This window comes from Sinocyclocheilus anshuiensis, unplaced genomic scaffold, assembly GCF_001515605.1.
Source record: "Sinocyclocheilus anshuiensis isolate Anshui unplaced genomic scaffold, SAMN03320099.WGS_v1.1 scaffold928, whole genome shotgun sequence".
Classification (NCBI taxonomy): domain Eukaryota; kingdom Metazoa; phylum Chordata; class Actinopteri; order Cypriniformes; family Cyprinidae; genus Sinocyclocheilus; species Sinocyclocheilus anshuiensis.
The window spans coordinates 2,260,678-2,270,981 of record NW_015552531.1 but is presented as its reverse complement, the minus strand read 5'-3'; the positions used below and the strand labels follow the sequence as shown (position 1 = coordinate 2,270,981).

Sequence of the window (10,304 nt, the reverse complement as noted above, 5' to 3'; positions counted from 1 at the left end):
TGGACGCTAATATCGTTATCTTTATAGTTATCGTTCTTGGTGTGAACGGGGCTTTAAACTTGTTAGCCCCCGTGTGTATATATAGCCCTAGTTTTTCTTTAGTTCCTTGTGAGTGGTCAAATGTAATGGTTGTCTGTTTGCCAGTCATTCTGTTCCTTGTTCCCTTTGGTTTTTGGCTTTTGACTTATTGTTAGTTCTAGTTTTTCCATTAAATACCAGCACATAGAACCTTGCCTCTGCCATTTTCCCCAGCTTCTCCACAACGTTACAGTTTTTTTAACTAGCATGTCTCTTTGACTAGTGCACTTTTTGAGCCTATATTTAGTATAAGTAAAATACTTATCTCGCGTTATTTCCTTATCACTTCTCGCGTGTGTTTTGTTGTGAAATGTAGTTTGCGGACCAGACAGAGCTGTCGGCGATTCTTCCTATTGTGAAGTCATGCAGTGTGAAACCCCCTGTCGCCGATCCATCGTGCAATGTGAACACAGCAGCAACTGAATGCTACCCCAGATAGTCACGCAGTGTGAAAACAACGGTGATCCGACGAGTTTGAAAATCGTGCAGTGTGAACTCGGCATAAGACTTTTACTCAAGTTGTTTTTGGAATTGGTGACTTGTAACGTGTAGTGGAGTAATTTTCACTGTAAGGTATCTGTACTTTTACTCAAGTATGGTTTTTAGGTACTCTTTACACCTCTGGATATACTGTATCTGAAACCAAAAAAAAAGCCACACTATGTGCGTTTCAAACTACAACTGTTTGGAACATTCCTTTTAATCATGTCTCTGCATAAAGTGATAGCAATAAGCAGTCATACTTTGAAAAGGCCATTACTTTAAAACAATTACAAACCTACGAAATGGGTTAATAAATCTGGTTATATATTGCAACCATTCAATCAGCCCATTTGGAGCTCATATTACCAGGTTCGAAGTATTCTTTACATTGCAAGAGGCAAATAATCAGCTTTTAATGCTCTGAATCTATTCAATTGCCAATTATGTACATTAGAACAATGGTTACTGCAGTCAAGGGACAACAGCATAATATGCCTCTGGGACGGTAGAAATGCAGTCTTCAATCTAATTCTGCTGACTCTTGAAAACATAGACGAATAGAAATGGAGCTCATATGCTACCCCAGCATCAATATTGTGTGGTCTAGCTAATGAACTCCTCTGTAAACTAAGTAGCGTGTACGGTTCTCTGCATTTTAGAGGTCATTTGCAGTGATAACAGCTAATATTGACTTTAGTCTAAATATTAGCCTAATACATGTTATTTGTTGCATGACGACTTATAACCCAGCTACGTTTAACCTAAATTATCAATCTTACTTCTGTCTGGTTAGGTTCAATGGCACCAATGACCATACAGGGAGGTGAATAATTTACAATACAAACTGATGAATTATTAAAATATCTATTAGCGGTGCACATACTAAATAGCAGTTAGTGCATATTGAGGAAGGTAATGGAAATGTTCACCTAGAGAGTTACAGATCATGATGTCCCTATTATTGCAAAAATTATTAGTAATCTTAATGTGAACTTAATATGTCTCTTCTGGGAAAAGGCCAGCTGTCCTTACATTTGAGTATAACATGCGCGCAGTGATGAATTGTTGAATTCGAACTCTTTAACATTCTTTCAACAATAAACACAATATGTGAATCCAAAAATGGTGAAGAATCCACGAGAGATTTCAAATTATCATCTTCATAAAACCTAAACCTTGAGGACTTTGAAACGGCCATATGAGAGTGTGAATACTGTCCTATACACAAACGTCAACAATCTTGTGTAAAAAAATAAAAATAAAAAAAACATTTATACACTTCTAGATGAACAGATTCCATACATCTCTAAAACGTCTGGTCTTTATGTGTGCCAGACTATTGTAGTTCAGGTTCCTCTCTTGTAAAACCTTGTTAACAAGGAAGGACATTATACAAAATAGGGATTGAAAAAACTCTATTTAAGGGATAGTTCACCTAAAAGTGAAAGTCTGTCATCATCTACTCACCGTCACGTTGTTCCGAACTGGTCTGACTTTCTTTTTTCTGTGAAATACAAATAGAAATATTAAAAAGAAACGCTCAAAAAGAAACTATGAATGTAAAGGGTGACTAAGGGCTGTCAGTGCATAACATCTGTGTTCCATAAAAATAATGCAGGTTGGGAATAGCAATAACATAAGGATGTATTTTGGGGTGAACAATCCCTTTAGCTGTCTGAAATGTAAGTACAATGTTATATAATCTAACTGAAAATGTAACTGATTTAAAAAAAAATGCTGGATGTGACTAAGAAAATATGCCACTGTTGCTTGCCATTACGCCATCACTGGGGGAAATAATCACTCATTATAACTAAATATACACAAACGCACGCATGCACGCACCACACACGTTATTTATATCAAAATGTAGAATTAAAGCAAATGCTTTACATTTAAGTAATGTATAAGTAAACCGTGTTACTATGGCGTCTGAATGCTCATTTATATGAACGTTTCACTTCTTTTCTCCCTTTATCCTTCTCGTAGTACATGCTGCTCAGAGCCCGCCCCTGCTTGATAGCGATTGGTTAAAACATGTTGTAGAACAACGCTATCGATTTTGATTGGGCGGTTCATTGTCAGACGCCAAAGCATGAAGACTTGAGTGAAGCAACACCTCTCCCACATGCATAGCGCGATGCGATTCATGTTTGCCTCGCGATTGGATGCATGTGATCACGGGTGCAGAGAAAATGCCATTTGCAATTGGCTCATCTGCTTCAAGGAGGGGTTAACCGAGATAACCCGGAAAAGGAGGAAGAATAGCGCCTCAGTTCCGAGTCCGATCGTGGACTGTCAGACTTATCATGGGTAATTATGCTAAATTTATTTGCTCATGTCAAATCTTAGTTAGCCAGACGTTGTGAGAAAACACTTTGTGTCAAGTTGCATTTAGTTTTGTGCAGGACAGAGCATAGTTTCCTCCCCAGTCAATCTAACATCATAGCATGGAGGCATTGCCACCACTAACATGAATGTCAGTATTAGGACTTTGGTTTCCTTTTTTTTTTCTTTTCCAAAATGATCAAGGTAACAGATTACACTGGTTACTTGGCATTAGCTACCACTTTCATGGAAAATAATAATAATAGTAATTAATATTAAATCATTAATAATTAATAAATAAAATTCTCATACTATTTGAATGGCATATACATTTATAGGATTTTTAGCAGTAGTAGTATATCATAGTAACTTTAACTAGAGTATATAATTGGAAATCATAGCAGTTAAGCAGTAGCACTTTATTTTACTGTCCTGTTCCTCACGTACATGTTATGTACTTATTATAGTAATTCTCTAACTGGGTATTAACTATTAACCCTGAACCTAATCTTAACCCATGTAGTTACCTTATATTACCAACTTAGGCAAGTACACTGTAAATACACACAAATACACATACTGTAAAATAAAGTGCAACCATTATAGCACTGTAACAAAATAATAATAATAATCTGTGGAAAAACGCATAACGTACTAGCAGAAAATTACTGGTTCAATTTTCATTAAGTTTACGGGCATTTCCTTCAACCCTAAAACATATCACTATGCAAAACACCTGTGAAAATTAATTCATATTAACAGTACATTATAGGATGTATTTGTACTAACTTTAGAGTACATTTTTGTATGAAGTTTTAGAGTGATCAGAAATGCCGTCATCGTACAGAATTAGGACAGCTGATTGCTGTGGATTTGATTGAGCTCTAAGTGGCTCATAGCACACTTAACATAATGAATGGAGTTAAAGTCAGACTGCAGTATGATCTCAGCCCAGGTCAAAAGGCTGCCTATAGATTTGTGCCAGTGTTGCATTTAAATGGATAAAAATGTAAAAAGCACTCTATATTGTTGGATTGTTTTGCAGATGTGTTTGAAACTGAGCTTGAGTCTTTCTTCCATTTGTGGGCAAAATGTTTACCAAGTTGCTGCTTCTGTATAAACGAGGAGTCTTTTATTATTACATTACATGGCCTTGCTAAGCCAAATCTCGATGAGGGTGAGAAGAAAAACAATTCTCGTACATAAACATGATTTTAAGGGCAGTGGTTTGTGATGTGGTGTCATGGAATAAGGATGGCGTGTTTGCTGTAGCTGCTTCTAATCTTTTTTCTTTTTTTATTTAAATAGAACAAAATGGTTACCATAAAAAGATGAAATGCTTTTTTATGCAAAAAACATAATCTCATAAAGGTGATAAAAAATTACAAGACAAATGTATTGAAGCGGAGATCTTTATGTTTTTATGTGGACACAGCAAAGCCTGACTGCCCTCTGTACACCATAATATGCAGCTTCACAATTTTCTCATTTATTAACTGTTCTCTTCAGTCGTTCCTGCTGCCTCAGCCTTTAAATGTTTCATGAGTTTTTAAGCTGTTTTTTTCTGCCTAAATCTGTACTTAAGACTTTAAATCTTCCACCTTTATACTCACAAAATCAATTAATTCTTTTAAATAATTTACATTTTGTGCAAACAAGATTTAGCAAAGCATATCTTTGTGTCAGACCTAGCTGCTATTTCTTAGACGTTAAGTTTGTTAGATCGGGGCTCTTGCGATTCATTGGTAATTAGAGAAATGGGGCAGTCTGATGAGACATTAGGACCAGACCTTGAACCCCAAGAGCTTTTGCAGACATTCATATTTTATGATACAGACGTAGAACAATTAGAACGGTCACAGGACGGGTATTTTAGCAGTGCTGTAATCCCATTTCAGGATGACATCACCTTTAAAATTCAGAGACTGACAGACCCATCAGTGTTCATAATAAAAGAGATACTTCTGGGACAGAGTTAAAAGTTAAATGCAAAACAAGGAGACTTGCTAATGTTTCTGCCAGCTGAAAATGGCGCCGGAGTTCTGTAACCTTAATCACTGAAATGATTAAAGCAAGCGAAGGTTTAATTAAGATAGGATTTTTTGACTGAGTGACACCTCGTCTGTACAAAGTGACAGGTTTGAGCAAAGGATAATAAAACACCTCTGGCATCATGTGATTTCATTTTTATAATAGGCACTGTAATATTTGGCAAATGCATATATTTTTATTTTATATATTTTTAATCATTAAATATAATGCAATATACATACAATATATAATAATTTTTTTTTAAAGAAATTCATACTTTTATCGGGGATGCATTAAAACGATCAAAACTGACAGAAAAGACCGTTTTTATTCATCAAAGAATCCTGAAAAACAATGTATCATAGTTTCAATAAAAATAGTAAGCAGCACAACTGTTTTAACAAAAATATTTCTTGAGCACCAAATCAGCATATTAGAATGATTTCTGAAGGACCATGTGACACTGAAGACTGGAGTAATGGCTATAAAAATTAAGTTTTGCCATCACAGGAAAAAAATACATTTTCAAATATATTAAAATAGAAACGGTTATTGTAAATGGTAATAATATTTCACAGTATCACTATTTTACTCTATTTTGACTTCTTTCAAAACATTTTTAAAAATTCTTACTGACCCTAAACTTTTGAATAATATAATATAGCAAAAACTATAGCAATGTAAATGTATGTTTTTGTTGAAATAAACAGATATTAGGTCTTCTCTGACTTGCCCCAAAGATGCAAAGGCTGACAGAATATCAAAAGCAAGGTCACGTAACCACAGGCTTCCTAAAAATCTCCGGATTCCAAATTGTCCAGTTGCTGCAGGAATATCATGGCCTACCGCCTTGTAATGCTAAGCCCAAGGTGACTCTGTGACCCAGCTTATCAGTTGCAGAACTGCAGGCCTGAGCCTCCAGTGGGCTGCCTCAGGAGAACATGTTTTATAGCCCGTGCCGGTGTCAGGCATTTGTCATTTAAGGCTGCTTGTCAGGACCTTGACTTGGCTGATATAACCTTATATGCGTGTTCCCCATCCATTTTGCAGCCTGAAGATGGGCTCCATTTCCTAGAAAATCCAACTGTAAATTGCACTAGGGTTATAAATAACAGAGCGGTCATATTGTTGAAATATATAGCTAATGAGAAAATCAGTATACAAATATATTGTGTCCAGTTGTTTATTCAGACTACTGTTTTAACTAGGCCACATTTTCATTGGCTATTTGTCACTGTAGTGGCACTGTAAATGCTCCATGTAGGCCAGGTCTTCTGATTACAGTAGAGGTAAACGCAGCCATTGATTACGAATTTGGCCGATTACATAAGAAGCATAGATTTTCAGCTTTCCGATTAAAGCCCTGTACATTCAAATGTTTAATTTTTATGGGCAGTGCACATTGACAAAAGTGTCTAGTTGTTATATATTTGGCAAGTATTTTTGAGTCTGAGAGAACATGTCAATAGTAATCCTGATATTGATAGCAGTCCTATAAGAGATGTTACTTGCCCGAGCTAACATCTATGTGATCCTCTAAATCATAATTACATTACTATTGACAGGCCCTTGATAATAGTCACATTACTATTGATAGGTTGCTGTCAATATTATGTTCTCAAATAAAACATATTCATTCATAATTTGTAAACTGCTCAATAAAAGCCTATGACGAGAACATGGAAAAGCCGTATCCCCAGAGTGGCCTGCTGCAATGATTTGTCTCACCTGGCCGAGTGCTGCCGAGCAGTGAAGGATTTTTTCCTTACCTGAGAAACTATTGAACTGGTCTGTAAGCCTCGGCAGGTATAAACATAATCTGCGGCCTAAAAGGGGAAGTTTTGACTGATACAATAAACATAACTACAGTTTCCAACATCTGTTTAAAGCAGATAATTTAACTGATTCATGAACATCTTGCATCCTTTTTATTGTCCATTTCAGTTTCATTCTTAAATGGGTGAAGGTTTTAGGCACAGATGAACCTGAAGTATTGAAAAAAGATTTTCCTTACAGATTTAGGGATGCTTCCTGCCATTTTCATAAGCCAATTTATTTCAGATATTGTCCAAATCCAGTCCTAAGCTAAGAGGTGGTCACCACAGCTCCTGGCTCTCATTTTTTAACCATCACGTTTAAAGAGATAAACTCAGCCCGATACAAACGCATTCCATGAAAAATTGCCAAACGTCACAGTTCTTAGATCCCTTATAAAAAGCCGTCAAAGTAAAGTAGCTCCACATAGCGGATGTTTACTGCCGTTCCAAGCCTGTGCTGTTGGGATAATCTCCTGTGATGTGATTTGTCCTCAGACTGAATCTCGAGAAGGAACAGCGTAAGACCTCCTGTGCCTCTGCCCTGCACAGTTAAAAGGGAATTTAGGATGGGTTTTACATGTGAAAAGTGATTTCAACTCAAATGCAAAAATGCATAACCATTTGCTTCTTCTGCTTGTAGCTGGAGCTGGAGGTGACAAGCCTTTCGCCAAGGCCGGCCCAAGCCCTTTATCTCGGGTTTTGAGAATAAGTCAGCTGGATGCTTTTGAACTGGATGGTGCACTGGAACAGCTTGTTTGGTCACAGTTCACCCAATGTTTCCAGCATTTCAAGCCTGGGCGCTTAACCCCTGTGGAACCAGAACTCAAGGCCCTTCTCCAGCTCCTCTTGTGGAGGTTCACCGTCTTCTCTAACAGTGCCACCGTGGGCCAATCACTGCTCAACATCCGGTACAAGAACTCTCTGATCCCAGGACAGAAGTACCGGCACATGAGCCGGCCACAAAAGTTCTGGTTTGTTCTGCTGACAGTTGGAGAAAAGTGGCTGAGAGAACGCTCATATAGCTTGTTCCTCAACCACCCTGCAGAATCCAATGCCCGCAAGGCCCGGAAGGTACTCAGCATCTTGACGGGCCTTACTAAAGTGGCCAGCCTGGTCAACTTCCTACTGTTCCTCCAAAGAGGAACCTATCCAACACTTACCGAAAGATTGCTGGGAGTGCAGCCAGTCTTCAGTCGACCCCAGGGACCACGAGACATCAACTTCCAGTTCTTGAACCGGGAGCTGTTGTGGAACGGCTTTGCTGAGTTCCTTATCTTTCTGCTGCCTCTCATAAACATGTGGAATCTAAAGGCCAGTGTTGCCGCTCTGTTCTCCCCTCTGAACGAACTGAGAGGAACGGAAGGTTCGGAGGAGACCTACTGCACTGAGTGCGCCGTCTGTGGAGAGTGGCCCACAATGCCCCATTCGGTCGGCTGCAACCACGTGTTCTGCTACTACTGCCTCAAGAGCCACACGATCGCTGTCATCTGCTTTACCTGCCCCAAATGTGGCACAGAGACTGGAATGATAGAGCCAGTCAGGCTTCATGAGTTGCATCAGAGTTGAGACTGTGCCTCTAACAGTCTTCTGATTGACTTGAGATACACATACAGCAGGAGAACTTGAGGCCAAGTTGAACGTTTTGAGTCTATCAGAGAGATTGGTTGATGAAGGCATATGGCTTGTGCCTTCTTCTGAAATGAGAGCATTTGTTGCCATGATATATGCAGAATTTTGTACAAAGAGACAAACTTAATGATCTAAAATTCTAAAACAACATCATTTGTGTCGCTAATTTATTCAGCCTCATTAAAGTTTGATAGAAACTGTGTATCAGAGGTCCACTTTTCTGCATTCTTGGATTGAGCACTGAGCAAATGAATAAACATCAAAACATGCCTTTGCTCAACTGCCTGCACGATCCAATTCCCCTCATCCCCTATGAAGGGAGAAATTTGCACAAGATCAAGGAGAGGCCATGATAGCACCAGGGGGTAGTTGGGTTGGATTAGGGATGGGTATCGTTAAGGTTTTAATGGTATTACTGCTCTTACCGATACTGCTTATCGATTCGGTACTTTAACTGTATTCTTATCGGTACTTTTTGTTTTTATATATATATATATATATATATGACAAATTAAGAGCTGAATTAACATTGCTTTATATTCTGAAATGTAAAATAAATATTTAATGAAACGAATATAAAACATCAATTTGTAAATGCACCAGTGTGCAGGCATTTTTAGTGTTTTATACATAAGATAAGATACAGTAAGAACATGAACAAAGAAACAAAGCAAAACAAACTAACTCTCCAAGCCGACCATTTTGACATATTTCTGTGTGTATTTGATCGTTTGGACACCCGAAGCTCAAAGTGTAATTTGTCCGTTTTGGAGCGCGAAGCGCACACATTTCAGCCTGAGGAACAGCGTCTCTTGTGCTTTCAACGTTTTATCAAACATGTCCCCGCAATTTAGCAACAGTAAATACGGCATTTTACAACAATCACCGATTGAGCTGATTCTGACGTTAAGTTTGGGTTTTAGGGAGGAACGAATGCACACCGCTGTGAAGGGAAAGAAGTTGCGCAAGATGAAACGCAGCTAGTTTTTAATAGCTTTACCTCATGTCTTCTTTTGTATAATCCTTAGAAGCCAAAATCGAAATAAAAAAAATTAAATTAGCTTAATAAAACAGCCACAGGCCTAAAGTGTAAGCAGATGTTTGAATGTTTAGTTCTCTCTTCTATCATAATTAAACAGGGCTTTCATGTTGCGCGTGCTGAAGCTCCTCCGCGTGAGCTCAATCTCGCTTCTGCATTGCGAATAGCAAAAATGCATCATAGACAAATGTTTGAAAAACAGCTGGTGACTCTGGTGAGATAGAATTTGCAAGATAATGTATATATAGCAATAATAAATGTATGTGTGTTTTCTTCATTTCTCCAGTACCGATAGCAGAACCGTTAACGTCAGAGATTACTGATACTCCGGTCTTTCATAATTTAGCCCCGGGACCGATTATATACCGGGTTTCGGTACCCATCCCTAGGTTGGATGCAGATAGACAGACATCCCACCATAATCTCCATGGTCCTTCTTAATACGCCAGTAAACTGTAACAAACCAAAGTAGGACCGATGCAAGTTTCTGGAATATTATGCCCTAAGCCTAATAATGACTGCAAAGATGGGTATTTATTCTGCTGTTAACCCTCTCCAGTGAGCCATGCCTCAGGCCAAACACATCCAAATGGACACAGACCTGCTCGAAACTCACACTACAGTTCCCCTCCCACCCGCCCCCCTGCTTTAATTGCCCATTGTGAAGGCAATGAGTCACTTGTCTGGGCACGAGGGGTCTAGTGGTTTGCAAGAATTTGTCATTTTTTGTAATCACTGCTCTCAGGTTCGCCATAACAAAGATTTGAAAATTGGGAACATGGCATACCGGTCTGCCCTCATGTGGGTTCATTGACGTTATTATGCATATGGTCAAATAAACGGGACCACCAAGAAGTGTTGCTCTCACTATATCCAGAACTATTCAAGTTTACTTGTGT

The 10,304-nt window shown here is 38.4% G+C and overlaps 1 protein-coding gene and 1 long non-coding RNA gene across 2 annotated transcripts in view; one reads left to right on the top strand and one right to left on the bottom strand.

The window, feature by feature from the left end:
- Positions 1-2,526, bottom strand: part of LOC107663719 (uncharacterized) — a 3,517-nt gene extending 991 nt beyond the window's left edge. Inside the window, exons 1-2 of the long non-coding RNA XR_001631371.1 lie at positions 2,455-2,526; positions 2,029-2,065 (exon numbers count right to left, since the gene is read on the bottom strand). This is a non-coding gene — a long non-coding RNA (uncharacterized LOC107663719). The remainder of the gene's footprint in view (positions 1-2,028; positions 2,066-2,454) is intronic.
- A 270-nt stretch (positions 2,527-2,796) lies between these two features.
- Positions 2,797-8,567, top strand: LOC107663718 (peroxisome biogenesis factor 2-like). The gene is made up of 2 exons (XM_016454024.1): positions 2,797-2,874; positions 7,378-8,567. The coding sequence occupies exons 1-2, from the start codon at positions 2,871-2,873 to the stop codon at positions 8,301-8,303; spliced, it is 930 nt and encodes a 309-aa protein (XP_016309510.1). The 5' UTR covers positions 2,797-2,870; the 3' UTR covers positions 8,304-8,567.
- The last annotated feature ends 1,737 nt before the right edge of the window (positions 8,568-10,304 follow it).